The 19,707-nt window shown below is 39.0% G+C and overlaps 1 protein-coding gene across 4 annotated transcripts in view; it reads right to left on the reverse strand.

Moving 5' to 3' along the window:
* PAK1 (p21 (RAC1) activated kinase 1) overlaps positions 1-19,707 on the reverse strand; it is a 161,661-nt gene that overhangs the window by 11,509 nt on the left and 130,445 nt on the right. For all 4 annotated transcript variants that reach the window (XM_027531450.1, XM_027531449.1, XM_027531451.1 and 1 more), the window contains 4 exons: positions 15,806-15,854; positions 10,024-10,136; positions 6,671-6,788; positions 1,242-1,341 (listed from right to left, as the gene is read on the reverse strand). In XM_027531450.1, the coding sequence (XP_027387251.1) occupies positions 1,242-1,341; positions 6,671-6,788; positions 10,024-10,136; positions 15,806-15,854 (380 nt within the window). The remainder of the gene's footprint in view (positions 1-1,241; positions 1,342-6,670; positions 6,789-10,023; positions 10,137-15,805; positions 15,855-19,707) is intronic.

A 19,707-nucleotide genomic window follows, 5' to 3' on the forward strand; every position in this document is an offset into this window, starting at 1 on the left:
TGGCATCTGGTCCCATCACTTCATGGCAAATAGATGGGGAAACAGTAAAAGACTTGATTTTTGGGGGCTTCAAAATCACTGCAGAAGGTGACTTCAGCCATGAAATTAAAAGACACTTGCTCCTTGGAAGAAAAGTTATTACCAACTTAGAATATTAAAATAAAAGCAGAGACATTACCCTGCCGACAAAAGTTCCGTCTAGTCAAGCTATGGTTTTTCCACTAGTCAAGTATGGATGTGAGAGTTGGACTATAAAGAAAGCTGAGCACTGAAGAATTGATGTTTTTCAACTGTGGTGTTGGAGAAGACTCTTGAGAGTCCCTTGGACTGCAAGGAGATCCAAACCAGTCCATCCTAAAGGAAATCAGTCCTGAATATTCATTGAAAGGACTGATGCTGAAGCTGAAACTCCAATACTTTGTCCACCTGATGTGAAGAACTGACTCACTGGAAAAGACCCTGATGCTGGGAAAGATTGAAGGTGGGAGAAGGGGACGACAGAGGATGAGATAGTGGATGGCATCACCAACTCGATGGACATGAGTTTGAGCAAGTTCCGGAGTTGTTGATGGACAGGGAGGCCTGGTGTGCTACAGTCCATGGGGTCGCAATGAGTTGGACACGACTGAGTGACTGAACTGAATTGAGGCATGACCCTGATTTAATTAGTTCCTCCTCTTGTGCCCCAGGGTAGAAACTGCTAACAGTCTCCCCATAAGCTGCCCATCCACCTGTGACACAATCTGTTTGTCTGGATTCTTCATCCTTACACTTCTGAACAGAATGTTCTGCCTGCTATTCATTCCCATTATATTGCTATTATATGTTTACTTAATTATGAAACCTTCAATAAGAACTATGTGTTCTTACTCACATTTTTCATTCTCAGATGGCCGAGCACATAAACAGACATTTTATAAAAGTTTGCTAAATAAATGACTGAATGAAAGTTATTACACTAAACTCTTTTTTCTAACTATGTATTTTATGTTTCCCATAGTAGATTGAGAACTACTTAAATACAGGCAAAAGTATCCTTGTTGACCAACACAATAAATGTTTTTCATTGAATGCATGAGTGGGGAAAAAATGTCATCCTATATAGTGCTGAGTAACATAAAGTGCCTGCATATCCAAGAAATAAGATTCTTTGGTGAGTCTTGTAGCTACTCTTATATGATTACCATCCCAGAGGAGACAGGGTCCCAGAGGGAAGAGAAGTTATTATCACTCCTACTCACTTAACTTGACAGAGCCATCCATTCCCAACAGGATGTTGTCACTCTTGATGTCTCTATGAATAACTTGGTTCGAATGCAGAAACTCCAAAGCTTGCAGGCACTGTTGAAGTGATGTGGGCAGAAAGAGAGAGAAAGGACAAATAATTATGGAGACTTACAGAAAATCACTAATCCAACCTCCTCATTTTATGATAACAAAAGTGAGACCCCAGTGAGTAAAAGAACTTACTCCAAATAAATGGAAGAGGCAGATCTAATATCTAGTCTCTTGTCTCATTACTAAACATACTTTTAATACTTAGTGCTGCCTCATACTTTTCTTATAAGATACTTGACCACAGTGTATTGTAACATAGCTTATAACAGTTTTAGGTACAGGAATTCCTCCAAAGTGTTTTAGAATTGTTTACAGAACATTAGCACCTTGACAAAGAACCCAAGCCAAAAAAATTAAAAAAATACTGAGGAAGAATGGAAAGGATTTTGTAAAGAAAAAACTACAGGAAAATGACAAATAACAGTCACATTTGGGAAACTAAACAAATGGAAATGATACTAGAAGCCATGAATTTAGGAAGATAGTCTTATTTTGGTGAGGAGGTAGTTTGTACTGTTTGCTGTATTCTGCTTTTTACATTCCCATAAACATCTGCAGACAAATGTCCAGCAGGCAACTGCAGGCGTGAATCTTGGGTGCTGCAGAGAGGCTGGACTTGAAATAAACGTTTACAAGTCTTTCAAGTTATGGTAATGGTTGAAATTGGCAAATGTTATAGTAAATAAAGAAGAAAGAAAAGAACCTTGGAAAACACACAGACTCAATAGGTAGAATGAGTAATATAGAGACTGAAAAGAATAATAAAAATGCATGGTTCTGACCAATAAAATTATTCTAGACAAATCTCTTATTCCCTCTGGGCTACTGTCTTCCCATCTGTAAAAGGTGAGGATCAGAAAAGACACTCTCAAGGTTACTATTAAATCTGTTAGGAAGTTCATAACCCAAAGCTAAAATTTAGAGGCTTCCACCAATTAAAAAACATGAAAAAGATGCAAACCAATTAGAGGACACTACTGAAATATTCTCAACTTAATACTTCACTTTCTAAGAATACATCAATGGCTAAATTAAAAACAAACCAATATCCAGAAGCGGCTTTTCCCTGGAAAAGTAAGACCTGTTTTCCTAAGGAGGCTAGAGACTTTGGCCTCTGGATGTCAAAAATTATAAACAGAAAGGATGATTGCTAGAAATTGGAACCAACATGCATTGCTGGTAGGAATATAAAATGGTACAGCCACTGTGGTAAACATTTTGGCCAGTCCTCAAAATATTAAACATAAAGTCTCTACATGACCAGAAGATCCGCTCCTAGGCACATACCCAAGAGAAGTAAAAACATATATTCAACCAACAACTTATCCATGAATGCTCAGAGCATTATCCATAAGAGTCAAAAAGTGGAAATTACCCAAATGTCCATCAGCTGATGGACAGGCAAATAAACAGAATCTTACTTGCTAATAAAAGGACATATGCTGTAAAACAGATGAGCCTTCAAAATATTATACTAAGCAAAATGAGCCAATCAGAGCACATATTACCTTTATATGAAACACCTGGAATAAGCAAATCAACAGAGACACAAAACAGACTAGTGGCTGCATAGGGCTGGAAGGGATGGGAAACAGGTTGGGTGGGGGTGGCGGGGGGTGACTGCTAATAGGTATGGAGTTTCTTTCTCAGTTCAGTTCAGTCGCTTAGTTGTGTCTGACTCTGCGACCCCATGGACTGCAACACACCAGGCTTCCCTGTCCATCACCAACTCCCGGAGCTTGCTCAAACTCATGTCCATCGAGTCGGTGATGCCACCCAACCATCTCATCCTCTGTCGTCCCCTTCTCCTCCCGCCTTCAACCTTTCCGAGCATCAGGGTCTTTTCCAATGAGTCGGTTCTTCACATCAGGTAGACAAAGTATTGGAGTTTCAGCTTCAACATCAGTCCTTTCAATGAATATTCAGGACTGATTTCCTTTAGGATGGACTGGTTTGGATCTCCTTGCAGTCCAAGGGACTCTCAAGAGTCTTTTCCAATGCCACAATTCAAAAGCATCAATTCTTCAGCACTCAGCTTTCTTTATAGTCCAACTCTCACATCCATATTTGACTAGTGGAAAAACCATAGCCTTGACTAGACAGACCTTTGTTGGCAAAGTAATGTCTCTGCCTTTTAATATGCTATCTAGGTTGGTAATAACTTTTCTCCCAAGGAGCAAGTGTCTTTTAATTTCATGGCTGAAGTCACCATCTGCAGTGATTTTGAAGCCCCAAAAAATCAAGTCTGTTACTGTTTCCCCATCTATTTGCCATGAAGTGATGGGACCAGATGCCATAATCTTAGTTTTCTGAATGTTGAGTTTTAAGCCAACTTTTTCACTCTCCTCTTTCACTTTCATCAAGAGACTCTTTAGTTCTTCTTCACTTTCTGCCATAAGGGTGGTGTCATCTGCGTATCTGAGGCTACTGATATTTCTTCTGGCAATCTTATTCCAGCTTGTGCTTCATCCAGCCTGGCATTTTGCATGATGTATTCTGCATATAAGTTAAATAAGAGGGTGACAATATACAGCCTTGACGTACTCCTTTCCCAATTTGGAACCAGTCTGTTGCTCCATGTCCGGTTCTAACTGTGGCTTCTTGACCTGCATACAGATTTCTCAGGATGCAGGTCAGGTGGTCTGGTATTCCCGTCTCTTGAAGAATTTTCCAGCTGGTTGTGATCCACACAGTCAAAGGCTTTGGCATAGTTATTAAAGCAGAAGTAGATGTTTTTCTGGAACTCTCTTGCTTTTTCAATGATCCAATGAATGTTAGCAATTTGATCTCTGGTTCCTCTGCCTTTACTAAATCCAGCTTGAACATCTGGAAGTTCACGGTTCACATATTGTTGAAGCCTGGCTTGGAGAATGTTGAGCATTACTTTGCTAGTGTGTGAGATGATGCAATTGTGCAGTAGTTTGAACATTCTTTGTTTCTTTTTAGGGTGATGCAAATGTTCTAAAACTGATTATGGTGATAGCTGTATAACTAAATATACTAATATCTTTTAAATTATTACTTTAAATGGGTGAATCATATGGTATGTGAATTATATCTCAATCACTAAAGATGGTGACTGCAGCCATGAAATTAAAAGACGCTTACTCCTTGGAAGGAAAGTTATGACCAACCTAGATAGCATATTCAAAAGCAGAGACATTAGTTTGTCAACAAAGGTCCGTCTAGTCAGGGCTATGGTTTTTCCTGTGGTCATGTATGGACGTGAGAGTTGGACTGTGAAGAAGGCTGAGCGCTGAAGAATTGATGCTTTTGAACTGTGGTATTGGAGAAGACTCTTGAGAGTCCCTTGGAATGCAAGGAGAGCCAACCAGTCCATTCTGAAGGAGATCAGCCCTGGGATTTCTTTGGAAGGAATGATGCTAAAGCTGAAACTCCAGTACTTTGGCCACCTCATGCGAAGAGTTGATTCATTGGAAAAGACTCTGACGCTGGGAGGGATTGGGGGCAGGAGGAGAAGGGGACGACAGAGGATGAGATGGCTGGATGGCATCACTGACTCGATGGACGTGAGTCTCAGTGAACTCCGGGAGTTGGTGATGGACAGGGAGGCCTGGCGTGCTGCGATTCATGGGGTCGCAAAGAGTCGGATATGACTGAGCGACTGATCTGATCTGATCTGAACAGTATTTTTAGAAAGGTGAATTATCTCTATGAGAACTTATGGATAATAGTAATGCCATGTATTTGCATAACATTTAAATGTTTTTCCAAATGCTTTTTGATCCGCATGGTACCCCTAAGGTATACACAGTATGAATGTTGCAATTCCTAAGATAAATCACCTGAGACATATTGATTTCCCCAAGCACACATTTGCATGTATCTCAATCAGTAAAAGTCAGTTCTTCGGATGACTGAAATGAATAACATCTTAGTTATTACAATAACTCTGCATTTCCAAAGGTCCCCAGAATACAGATACATAGTTTATCTATGATATTAAATTTCATGGGGAAAATGTGATTAGGAAAAAACATCTAGAAAGCTTCCTGGTGGGAGAGGGAGAATAATGAAACAAATTTGAGAAACACCACCTCAGTGGTACAGTAAAGAAAATAAATCAGATCTCCTAAGATCCCAGGCCTGTGTTAATTCCATTAACCTACCTGTGCATGTGTTCTAGATCCCAGGGTTTTTAATGAAAAGATGATCATATTTTCTAGGACAGTAGTGATTTCACCTGACTTTATTTTTCCTAATATTATTACAAAACCATGTAATTTCATCTGCATGATTCTAATTCCTCTATCATCAAACCCTAGGCATACTCATCCCCATAAAACTCTGAGTCTACTCTTCTAACCACTTAATCATGCTCTCTTTCCCTAATTCCCAAACTTCTATACTATTAGGCTATAAGAAAGTTTCAGTCTCTTACCAGCAAAGCACCCAATACACCCAACTTCTCCAAATACTCCCTTCATCCTCTTGCTCTAACGAAGATGTGGCCATCCCCTAAGGACATGGCTTCTCATGTAGGTCTTGCCAAGGTTTTTATTCTCCCTCCTTATACAAGCATTTTACAGACATTAGATGTTTGACAGCAACGAGGAGAGAGAAGAATACTGATTTAAACTTTGTTTCCTATTCCTTTTGCCTGGAAGTATTTTACCCTAGATTTCTGCTTGGCTTACTTTCTCATATCATTCAGATCTTTACTCAAATATATGGCAAAACCTTCCCTGACTATCTGAAATAATATCTCCTCTGTCACTATCTCTTTACTCTGCTTTATTTCCTTCTTCATAACATATGAATAAAGCAGGAAAGCAAAATAAAAAAAATGACTAAAATATATACCCATAGTAAAGAGATAAAGGAAAATAAGTGTTCATAGCAGCTATTTTTAAGAGGCTGAAATAATACATGATTATTATATATATGTATGTATGTATGTGTATCAGTTCAGTTCAGTTCAGTCGCTTAGTCAGGTCCGACTCTTTGCGACCCCATGAATTGCAGCACGCCAGGCCTCCCTGTCCATCACCAACTCCCAGAGTTCACCCAGACTCAGGTCCATCGAGTCAGTGATGCCATCCAGCCATATATATATATATATATATATATATATTCTGAAAGAAATATATATATATTCTGAAAGAAAGTTACCAGAATATAGTTACCTTTAAAGAAAAAAGAATGATGATAAAAGTCTCAAAACAGGTATCATTAAAGGATGATGGGAGAATACAACTAATTTTTCCCACCTCTACAGTGCCCAGGCTGAGATCCCATCAGATGCAGAACCCTGAGATACATAGATATGGAAGCCATGTCCTGCTCAAGTCTAATTGGCTGTTGGCCTTACCTCACGGCACACAGCTGCAATCTGACCTTCGTCCATGCAAGTTTCTGTTACCACGTCTGTCAAAGAACCTCCAGCCAAATATTCCATGACAACCCATAGCTCATCTCCCACAAGGTAACTGCAGGGATAAAGGTAAAAGGTGAGTACGAATAGGGTACACTGAGCCATAGCAGTGGCTTTCAAAGGACAAACATATATACAGGGTGACTCTGCATTTCCCTCAACTCTGAAAGGGTCTAGGGTCCTTTTTTCTGAAGAAAAGCAGAATCTATCGGACGTTTCACTAGCTTGACATCTCTTAAGGGTTCAACTGGAGAAAACAAAGCAGACTGTCCTGTGAAGCCCCAAAAGATAGAACTAAAATCACTAGGTTGAAGATGCAATAAAATTTCATTTCATCACAACACAAAGCAGTATTTCTTAAAATCAGGCATGGTTCCCACATCTCTAGAAGCCTGAAAGCAGAGAGTACCCAAACATCTGATGAAGATGGGATCTGGAGTCCATGTTACCAATATTAGGGAAGTCACTAAACATCTTTGAGAGTTCTACTAGATGTGAGATCCATGAGATCAGTACCAGGTCATGTTCAAGATTCCATCCCCAGAGAGAGTGGCACAGTAGATGTCATTATTTACTGAATAAATCAATGAATAAAATAAAAGATAACTGCAAATGTTAAATAAAGTACTGGTTATAAAAACCATTAAAAAGCTGTAGTTTTATACACACACCCATTCTGCTGACAATGATCTCCATTTTGAACATCTCTGATTCTAAGAAGGGAATAAATTCGGAGGATTGCAGAACCAAAGCCTCTTCTGGAAGCCAAGGGTTTCCAATTTAGTACTGTATCACTAGATAGACTGCGGGGCTGAGAAGGGCTAAAACTGAAAGTTTCACTCAGGGACTGGATCACTCAGCTCTGTTATATGATAAGTAAAAAGGTCACTTAGCCTGTCAGTTTCCTCTGCTACAAAATAAGACAAATAAACAACAAAGACAGTCTAGAGCTCTACAAACTCTTGTGCTAGCTTTAGACAAAGGAGGCAGACTGAATTGGCTTGAGCTGTGTGGTATGTCATATCATCTTCATCCCCTTATTGGGACTACTGCTGGGCAGATGGGAGGCTACTGGAAAAAATAAACAGTCTCAAGTAAAGGATAAGATTTAAATCCTATTCTCTTGCCTATTAATCAATTCAGTCCTCTTTCTATAATATTATGCATTCTCTATACATCAAAGTCTTGTAGTTTTTAATGTCCATGAAGAAAAAATATGACATTAATTTCTCCTTCAACAATGGACTAAATTTCTCCTTTGAACTTGGACCAAAAGAGAATTCAGGACTGGTAAAAAGCCCTCCACTGCCTATTTCTTCCCTGACAAAGAATGTGCATTTATAGACCACACAGCACATCTAAAAGACATCTGTCAACTTGGACTGACTGGGGGGAAAACACAAGTGTACAAAAGATTATGTGGACACTGACAAAGCAGAGTCCCTTTAGCTGGGTCTCACGTAATGCTCTCAAGACCAGATTCATGTTGTCTCAGTTACTATGCAGCTATACACTGTGCCAAGGTACCATCAAAAAAGCTTCAGAGCATCCCATATTTAGAGAAGAAAAAACATGAATGGAGTTCTCCTCTGGGAACTCACAAAAACCACAGACTCTCAAATGTAGCACCTTCACTGAATGTTCAGCTTAAGAGTACCCACTCTTCTCCTCCAGCAAGAACTCCTAGGTGTGTTTTTCTACACCAGACTACAACTGATGGCAGGGACTGAGCCTAATTTATTTCTGACTACAGAATACAATACGCCTCTGGAAACACTGGCAAAGGCATGATAAACAAACAATTTATAAACCTTCTAATCCCATTCCCAGAACACAGATTCATTCAACCACATGCATTTTGTTGTTTACTTACCTCCACTAATGAGGAACTCACTATTTTATGAGATAGGCCATACCCTTAAGACAGCTTTCATTTTTCCTTATCCTGAGCCAAAATGTGGTATCCTTATAACCTTCAGAAGCTTATCCATGCTTTATTCTCCATATAATAAGTTCTTAAAAGAGATGGGAGGATGAATAACTTCAGAGGATTCTTCAGAGCCAGTCATGACCTACATCATGGAGAGACTATCATCTCCAAAACAGAGAAGGCCAAAGTCCAACTCCTTTCCTCTTTAAAGAAATGAATGCTTACCACTTTTAGATTCAGAACAAGAAATCTGGCATAATCTGGCAGCAATGAAAACAAGTTGGCAATGCACAATAAATAGTAAGAAAAATTACTCAGAGTCCAAGACTTGCTCCAATGTCACCTTCACCTCTGATGTCTCTGAAACCCAGGCAAGAAGCACTTCCTTTTGTTCAGATATGGTATAAAAGAACATAATATGATGGAAAGGGCATGGACGTTGATGCTAGGAATATTCAAATCCAAAACCCTCATTTGCTACTTACTGGCTTATTGGTCTTGGACAAGTTATTAACTTCTATGAATCTCAGTTTCTTCATCTGTAAAATACAGACAATAAACCCTACCTCATAATGAGATACTGCTATTCACAAAAGTGCTTAGTACAAAGAAAAGCATAACACAAATATTAGCTACAACTCTTATTATTACCTTAAAGAGCAGAATTCTTACAGGCTGGAAAGATAGGTTAAAAGAATCAAAAAGGAATTTAATGAAGATAACCCAAAATCTATGTTACCAGTTTAAGGCAAGCTCTTGTTAAGGGAAAAAAAAAAAAAAGGATCAGAGATTTGAACTGACTACATACTTACTAGGGGTCAACAATGAAAACAGAACACTTAAAATTTAAAAAAAAAAAACATTTTTTAAATGAACAACAACAACAAAAAGAATGAAATCAAGTTTCATAGAGTTTAAAACAAAGGAGGGGTTGCACTATCTCCATACAGCTCAAATCTCAAACAAGGCTCAAATCTCAAACAAAACCACTGAATGTCACATTTTAAGATAATGCAGACAAACTAGAAGTTATTCAGCAGGGTAAGCAGGATGAGGAAAAGATTTGAGATGCAGAATGATTTAAAGACCTTTGCGTCTGACTCAGGCAGATGGGCTGAAGGCATTCCCTGGGGCGGGACCAGCTGGGAGAAGCCATAGGGTGGTAGGGTTCAGCCTAACCCAGAAGACTATGCAGCAGTTAGAGATGTCCAGCAGCATGCAGGCTCAGAGGCACAGAGCTGAGCACCTTAAAAGATTCTTGAATGGAAACAGTTCTGAGTGCTGGTGTTGCCTTCTCTACTAGCACTACATCCATCAGTCCCAAAGGCCTTATTTCTTTGACAGGACTACCACTCCATACCTGTCCAAGTAGTTCACAATATTTGGGTTCTTGTTTTCCCTCATGACCAGGATCTCATTAATAATCAGCTCTTTCTTCGGCTGCTGCTGAAGGTTCATCTGCTTAATGGCCACCTGAAATCAAAGTACATTCAATGTATAACCAGAGTCACTCCGAATTTACTGAGCACCTACTAAGTACCAGACACAAACACTTAGGAGACAGAGATGAATAAAATACGGTCTGAGCCCTTGAGGAACTCACAGTTTATCACTGGAGACCAATGGTACTCAATGCAAAGTCCAGCTACATCATCTGGGAATGTGCTGGAAATGAAAAATTTCAGGCCCCAACCAAACCTACTGAATCAGAAATTCAGTGGTGGTTTTTTTTTTTTTTTTTTCGGGGGCGGGGGGGGGGGCGGGTGGGTAGTGCGTGGTTTGCACAAATTTTCTATTTAATGGAAAAGTTCACTTGCTAAGTATAAAGATCATTTATTACTTGGCATTGGTATTGGTGTCACTGGAGGTGAGGATAAGACATGGTTATGAAGAATTTAAATGAGGAAGTAAAAAAATTTAAAAACTGATCTTTCCATTTATCTCTCTACCTTCTTAGATCTCTACTTAATCCAAGCTCAAGTATGGATAAATAGGGACTTCCTTTTCCTCAAAAACCCTGTATTTTAACAAGCCCTCCAAGTAATTCTAATGTGAACCAAAGTTTGAAGATCAAACTTGCTACAAAATACTTATATTAGAAAAGCACTTTTAAAACTCACAATATAAAAGAGGTGTGCTTTAACAAAGCCCACACAAAATGTTACAGAAACATAAAGCTGGCAAGAACTCTTTCACACGATCAATATAGAGGCTTCATAAAGGGGAGATGCCTTTTTAAACTGTGGAAAAGTAAATCAGAGTTGACCAGGTTAAGAGAAAATAGAGAAAGGGGATCCTTAATGTTTATGTATGAAAAAGATCTTCATAGGCTTTTTGTCTATAGAAATAAACAAATTTTCACATAATACCAATTTAAGGAATACGTTAATTTCCAAGGCACTTTTGCATCCATTTTTTTCAGTGTGTCAGGTACTACATACAATATTCTCAAATGTATTTCATTTAATCCTTTGAGATACGTTATGACTTAAATATTACTACCGACTATGTCTGACAGATGAGGAAATTGTAATTCAGAGAGGATATGTGACTTGTAAGCACAACAATTCAGTAGCAGAGTCAGGATTAGAATCTCAAAAGCAATGCCCATTTATTCTGCACACAGAGCCAGATTAATCTTCCCCACTGTACACATTTGATAACACTCTCTCAGATTCAAAATTAAAAAGGTTCCTGTTCCTAGAGATGTTCCTTGGCCCAACCTTCAAAGTCCTTCCAATCTGACCTCTATCTTACTTCTTACTGTATTCTTTCATATGCTACAATGAAAGATGTATGCTCATATCTGAGCCTCTCTCCATTTGGAACATCTTACACTGTTTTCACATGTTCAAAACCTTCTTATACTTTGTATCAGACCAAAAGAAATTTCATTCTCCAAACCAGAGAGGTTTTTTGCCTTCTTTAAAGCCCTATAAGACCATATTTACACATCTCTTATGGAACTCACCACATACTGAATTGTATGATGATTAGTTAGGGTGTGTATCTCGAGACACTTGAGAGCTCGTTTGAAAGCTCAGAATCCCTGGTGCCAAGCATAGTGCCTAATACAGTGTGTGTTCAGCAAATCTTTTTGGCAATGAAGAGGAAAAGATAGAATTCAGTGGGCTGATAAATACTTTGTTTTTAAACCATAAAGAGCATCAGCAATAGGCTACTTCATCCCACAGGACTAGACTTTAAATTATTTAAGGGTTTATTTCCTAGAAATAACATCGAAGAACGTGAACATCTAACAGAACAACTACAACTAGTCGTTCCAGAATCATCCAGAAAAGCAGAGGATGAATAATTCAACTTTTATGGGAAAATTCCACACTCTATTATTTCTTCAAATCAAGTATGGATAGTCTTCTGCCAAAAGTCATTTATCAGTAAGAACAGAAACTATTTTTTTGAAACATTCTGACCACCTCCACTCCCTACCCTAAGTGAGAAAAAATTGTTTTGGAGTAGGGTCTCCTATCAGGGAAGGCTTCTGGTCTGGCTACACTTTTCTTAACACCTGATGATTAGCTTTTTCTAACATGTGAAGAGGAAAACATTGATCTAAAGGCCCATCACATTAAGACTGTAAGCCCTTATAACACATATTAAGATCTAGACCCTGTGCAGTTCCTAAGGCCATCCTGGAGGATGGGACAGAGCTTGTGAACTTCCCAGAGGTCACTGCTGGCAGCAGCAAGGGAGAAGAGAGGCAGGCCATGGATGACAGAGGAGGGGACAGTCCTTTCCAACAGCTACTGACTAAACATGGGCTAGGCTAAACACCCTTCACCTGATCAGATCCCTCTTAACTCAAGCCAGCAGACAGCACTCCCATAACAGGAAAAGAGCTAGACTTGAACTCTGAGGGCCTAAGCTCTGGGGCTGATTCTGTCACTTACCAGCCTTGACCAATCACAAGCTCCCTGAGCCTCCATCTCTTTATCAATACTAAAGATAATAATTTCCACCCTGATTTCCCTTCTCATAGGATTCTTTTGGGAACTAAAAGAAATAGTGGCCAACATGTTACTCATACATAAGAAATTTAAATAATACAGTAATACAACAGTGAAAATGCTAATCACTGTCATAACTGCATTTGATGAGTACTTGGCACAGAGCAGCAAGAATGACAATATAATCAGCAGGAATGACAGCAAAAACCAACCACTCTCCCGCCACACAGTGTTAGGTGCTCGACTGACATTGTCTCTGTAAAACAACCCTGTCAAGTGAAAATCATCCTCTGCATTTTCAGATAAGAAAATAAAGACTAAGACTTACAAGGAAGTTTCCCAGTAAAGTTTCCCAGTTTTCAAAGCGTCTTCCAGTCTATTTTCTCTATTACACACATTCCCTCTAAAAATAGGCTTGAAAATTAATTGTCGGATCTATAACTAGAAGACTTCCAGCACTAACATGCTAATCTTCCTATTTGTGACAGGAAATAGCTCTCCTTTCCCATCGGGTAACTCCCAATATGCAGGCACTCACAAAGACAAAGCATCCCGCCAGCTCCACTAAAGATTTATACTCCCTGGGGGAGAAAATGAGGCCTTCCTGGCTACACTGCATTAGCCACCCTAATGGACTTGCTTCCATTCATAGTTTTGTAACCACAAAGCAAGCACATGACATCAAGCTTGTTTCCTGTGAGCAGCTTCTCACACATGCAGCTCCAGACCTTCCAGAAACGAGCCAGCACCAGCCTGCTTCCCATCAAGGGCTGTGAGGCTCCAGAAGTCAGAAATATGACAAGGGGCCATGCTGCCAAAACTTGCTGCAGCCTAGCAGTCAGGAAAACATAAGTTAAGATTTTATAATCAAAAGATTCTAACCCAGTCCTTGCTAACTGCTGGCAGCACAACCCCGCAAAAGTTACTTTAACTCCAAGCCTCAAATTCCTGATCAGTAAAAAGGAAATAAACTGCCTACTGTGTGGGGTTCTTTTTAGTATTGGTATAACCTCCTCTTTTCTATCTCTGCCTCCAATATAGCATATTTAAAATCAGCAAAATGATACCATCCTTCCTTCCTTACTTACTATTATTTCAACACAGGTTTCTGTCAGCACTGTAAGTTTTATATGTACAGAACAGAAAGTATGATTTCTTACACTTATATATATATGTTTTTTAATGTCTGAATCTTTCATAGTTCTTAGCATAAGTGTAGTATAAAGCAAATGATCAGTAAACACTGTGTGAAATAAATATGTGCAGATAAAAGTTAATATATACGTAATTCTTAGTTTATGATGTATTTTTCACATGCATTGCTTCACTCAACTTATTTAACAGTCTTGTGAGGTATATGTTATCATGCATATTTTATAAAGAAATAAAATTCAAGCTCCAGAGGTCAAAAGACTTTTCCAAGCTTTTATAAGTAAGTAAAGGTAAACATCTGGGCTTCCCTTGTGGCTCAGCTGGTAAAGAAGCCGCCTGCAATGCGGGAGACCTGGGTTCTTTCCCTGGATTGGGAAGATCCCCTGGAGAAGGGAAAGGCTACGCACTCCAGTATTCTGGCCTGGAGAATTCCATGGACTTTATACTCCAGGGGGGTCACAAAGTGTTGGACACAACTGAGAGACTTTCACTATCCACTAAAGGTAAACATCTAGTTATCTGGTTCTCACATCAAAGAACAATTAATAAATCTCTCAACATAATTTTTTTTGAAGCTGACTTACCCTCAGTGGAGCCTCAATATTTGCCTCAGACACTTGTAAAAGCCTGACAAGAGCACAGTGAGTTATGTGACTTCTCCAATACATCATGGGGTTTCAACCACCAAACATATACAAGCAGGTCCTAGTAGCCTCCCTCAGAGGAACCCAACTCTATTTTCATTGGAACAAGAGGTGCCTCTCAAGTTCTGAGCCCCATTAGTCTTTGAACTAAGACCTTTCCCAGGTAACTCCCATCCACAGCCCACCTGCCAACATTCCTGCTCTGCAACCAAAGCGTACAATGCAAAGAAACTTTAAGCATTAAGCATTCTAGATTCCCTTCCTGGCTTCCTTCTGCTGAAGATAAGATCTTGGGTCATCAGGCCTTAGCAATAAGATTACAGATTTCCCAGCTTATGAAACATGAGAGACAAAGAGATGCCTCCAAATGAGAACTTCAATGTCTACCAGAATCCTAGGGACAATGGGAGACCCACTAGATTCGAGACAAGAGACAAGGTTCTAAATCTCTTCTGTATCAGATGTCTCTCCTAGGCACCAAATTTGTAAAAATAACTGTCCACCAGGCAGTTTCACATGGCCTCTCAGGCAGTATCTAACTTCTTCAAATCTATACTTCCTCTGATCACTCACTTGGGCTTCCCAGGTGGTGCTAGTGGCAAAGAATCCACCTGCCAACATAGGAAACACAAGACATGCAGGTTTGGTCCTCGGTGGGGAAGACACCATGGAGAAGGAAATGCCAACCCACTCCAGTATCCTTGACTGAAAAATTCCATGGACAGAGTAACCTGGTGGGCTATATTCCATGGGGCCACAAAGAGCAGACACAACTAGAACACACACACACACATCACTCACTTGTGAGTCATCCTCACCAAATTCTGTCAAATCTACTTAAAGTGAAAGTTTAGTCGCTCAGTCGTGTCCAACTCTTTGAGACACCATGGATTGTAGACTACCAGGTTCCTCCATCCTTGGGATTTTCCAGGCAAGAGTACTGGAGCGGGCTGCCATTTCCTTCTCCACAGGATCTTCCCAACCCAGGGATCGAACCCGGGTCTCTCACATTGTAGGCAGACACTTTACCATCTGAGCCACCAGGGAAGTCCCTCAAATCTACTTAAGTACCTCTCAAATACATCACTTTTCCCCATTTATAATGTGCTACCACCTTAGTCCAGACATCATGTCTCACATGGAATTACCCAATAACCTGCTGAGTCACCTGCTCCACTCTTATCTCTTCCAATCTCTTCTCCACATTGCAGCCACAGTAACTTTCCAAAATCTGTAATTTCACCATGTTGAAAGACTTCTAGTCTACAATAGTAAGAAACTAGAAGAGTGCCTGTTGAGCTAAGAAGGGCTAAAACTTAACAAAAAAGAGTAAGAAATAGTAAAACTGAAGGAGTAATAGTTGGTGGTGGATACTTACCTCCTGTCCTGTGGCTACATCCATTGCAGTGTACACAGTGCCCGAAGCACTGAACAGGTATGGGAAAGAAAAAAAAAAAAAAAGGTGTTAGATGAGGTGACATTTGTCATATGAAGCTCTCCACACACAATCTGGCAATGCAAGTGTTAATAAAAATAGTAGCAAAAAATGATCCTCCCCTCCCCGTTGTCTCTTTGACTCTCATGAAAGGCAGTATGTAGCAGCAAAGAGAATATAGGCTCGAGTGGCCATCAGGAAGTGAGGAAAGAAAGTAGGGACAGAGGAAGAAAGCAGAGAAATACTGGAATAATGCTACGAAAATGAACATGTCCATTATAAATGACTAAAAATCTCACTTTATGCCTATAACCATGAACTCTGTATATCTGTGAGTGGTATGCAACAATATTTGTAACCTTACATGACAATGTGTCAGATTTACATGATGTGATTGGAAGAAAATTAAAATCCTATGTATTCTTGGCAAGCCCTGTGATTACGCTTTCCAGAGAAGTCATGTCAATTCAGAGAGAAAAGTCACTTTTAAGTTTGCCTGGAAGCCAGAAATTATGGTCATCAGCTTCCAAACTACAACTCTTTGGTTAGGATTTTATTGTAGCTACATGTCAGGAAGTTGAGATCAAAGATATGGACAATCAAATAAGGACTGGATTCTCTACATTAGCAGTTACTTCCTCATTACTAATCATCCTACCCCTAGCCATCTTCTGTTATAAAATTGATGTCCATATTCCTGTCCCCATTCCTCCCCTTATCCCACCTGATGTACCATTCTTAAAGGGCAAAATGCCCAGGCCTCACAGGACTGGACATTTTCAGACTGCTTCTCCATGATTACAGAGGAAAGCTACTCAGGCCTACTGGGTAGTACTTAATTGTTTCCAATAGACATATACTTAGACACATGAATTCCAAGTCAAACAAACAAAATTCTTCACTCTTAAAGGGAAAAAAAAATTAAGCAAAAATTATAGTAGTACCAATTTATCATATATATGTGATATGTATAGTTTTTTTAATATTTTTTTTATTGAAGGTTAATTGCTTTACAGAATTTTGTTGTTTTCTGTCAAACCTCAACATGAATCAGCCATAGGTATACATTTATCTCCTGCCTTTTGAATCTCCCTCCCAACTCCCTCCCCATCCCACCCCTCTAGCTTGATACAGAGCCCCTGTTTGAGTTTCCTGAGCCATACAGCAAATTCCTGCTGGCTATCTATTTTATATATGGTAACAAGTTTCCATGTTACTCTTTCCATACATCTCACCCTCTCCTCCCCTCTCCCCATGTCCATAAGTCTATTCTCTATGTCTGTTTCTCCACTGCTGCCCTTTAAATAAATTATTCATTACCATTCTCCTAGATTTAATATATATGTGTTAGAATACGATATTTGTCTTTCTCTTTCTGACTCACTTCACTCTGTATAATAGGTTATAGGTTCATCCACCTCATCAGAACTGACTCAAATGTGTTCCTTTTTATGGCTGAGTAGTATTCCATTGTGTATATGTACCACAACTTCTTTATCCATTCATCTATGGATGGAAATCTAGGTTGCTATCATGTTCTAGCGATTGTAAATAGTGCTGTAATAAACAATGGGATACATGTGTCTTTTTCTACTTCACTTTCCTCAGGGTACATGCCTACGAGTGTGATTGCTGGGTCATGTGGTGGTTTTATTCCTAGTTTTTTAAGGAATCTCCATACAATCTTCCACAGTAGCTGTATCAATTTACAATCCCACCAACAGAGCAAGAGCATTACCTTTTCTCTATACTCTCTCCAGCATTTATTGTTTGTAGACTTTTTGGTGATGGCCATTCTGACCAGTATGAGGTGATATCTCATTGTGGTTTTGATTTCCATTTCTCTAATAATGAGCAATGTTGAACATCATTTTATGTGTTGTTAGCCATCTGTGTGTCTTCTTTGGAGAAATGTCTGTTTAGGTCTTTTTCCCACTTTTTGATTAGGTTGTTTGCTTTTCTGGCATTGAGTTGTATGAGCTGCTTATATATTTTGGAAATTAATCCTTTGTCACTTGTTTCATTTGCTATTATTTTCTCCCATTCTGAAGGCTGTCTTTTCACCTTGCTTATAGTTTCCTTTGCTGTGCAGAAGCTTTTAAGTTTAATCAGGTCCCACTTGTTTACTTTTGTTTTTATTTCCATTACTCTAGGAGGTGGGTCATAGAGGATCTTGCTTAGATTTATGTACTGAGTGCTCTGCCCATGTTTTCCTCTAAGAGTTTTATAGTTTCTGGTCTTACATTTAGGTCTTTAATCCATTTTGAGTTTATCTTTTTGTACAGTGTTAAGAAGTGCTCTAACTTCATTCTTTTACATGTAGCTGTCCAGTTTTCCCAACACCATTTACTGAAGAGGCTGTCTTTGCCCCATTGCATATTCTTACCTTCTTTGTCAAAAATAAGGTACCCACTGGTGCATGGGTTTATTTCTGGGCTTTCTATCTTGTTCCATTGGTCTATATTTATGTTTTTATACCAGTACCATACTGTCTTGATGACTGTAGCTTTGTAGTATAATCTGAAGTCAGGAAGGTTGATTCCTCCAGCTCCAATTTTCTTTCTCAAGACTGCTTTTAGGGTCTTTCATGTTTCCATATAAATTGTGAAAATTTTTGTTCTAGTTCTGTGAAAAATGCCATTGGTAATTTGATAGGGATCGCACTGAATTTGTAGATTGTGTTTGGTAGTACAGTCATTTTCACAATATTGATTCTTCCTACCCAGGAATGGAATATCTCTCCATCTGTTTATGTCATCTTTTATTTCTTTCATTAGTGTTTTATAATTTTCTGTGTACAGTCCTATCCTAGAGAATGTTCCATGTGCACTTAAGGAGGTGTATTCTTCTGCATTTGGATAGAGTGTCCTAAAAATATCAATGAGATCCATCTCATCTAATGTATCATTTAAGATTTGTGTTTCCTTATTAATTTTCTGTTTTGATGATATGTCCATTGGTGTGAGTGGGATGTTAAAGTCTCCTACTATTATTGTGTTACTGTCAATTTTTCCTTTTATGTCTTTTAGTGTTTGTCTTATGTATTGAGGTGCTGCTATGTTGGGTGCGTAGATATTTACAATTGTTATGTTTTCCTCTTGGTTGATTCCTTGATCATTATGTAGTGTCCTTCCCTATCTCTTGTAATATTCTTTATTTTATGGTCTATTTTGTCTGATATGAGGATTGCTACTCCAGCTTTCTTTTGTTTCCCATTTGCATGGAATATATTTTTTCACCCTTTCACTCTCAGTATATATGTGTCTTTAGTTCTGAAGTGTGTTTCTTGTAGACAGCACAAATATGGGTCTTATTTTCGTATCCATTCTGCCAGTCTGCGTCTTTTGGTTGGAGCATTTAATCCATTTACATTTAAAGTAATTATTGATATATATGTTCCTATTGCCATTTTCTTAATAGAATGGGGTTAATTTTATAGCTCTTTTTTCTTTGCTTGTATTTCTTGACTATATAAGTCCCTTTAACATTTGTTGTAAAGCTGGTTTGGTGTACTGAATCCTCTTAACTTCTGCTTGTCTGAAAAGCTTTTTATTTCTCCATCAATTTTGAATGAGATCCTTGCTGGGTACAACAATCTTGGTTGTAGATTTTTCCCTTTCAGTACTTTAAATATATTCTGCCATTCCCTTCTGGAGAAGGAAATGGAAACCCACTCCAGCACTCTTGCCTGGAGAATCCCGTGGACGGAGGAGACTGATAGGCTACAGTCTATGCGGTCACTAAGAGTCCGACACAACTGAGCAAATTCACTTTCACTTTTCACTTTCATGCATTGGAGAAGGAAATGGCAACCCACTCCAGTATTCTTGCCTGGAGAATCCCAG

The sequence above is a fragment of the Bos indicus x Bos taurus genome, chromosome 29 (assembly GCF_003369695.1).
Source record: "Bos indicus x Bos taurus breed Angus x Brahman F1 hybrid chromosome 29, Bos_hybrid_MaternalHap_v2.0, whole genome shotgun sequence".
Classification (NCBI taxonomy): domain Eukaryota; kingdom Metazoa; phylum Chordata; class Mammalia; order Artiodactyla; family Bovidae; genus Bos; species Bos indicus x Bos taurus.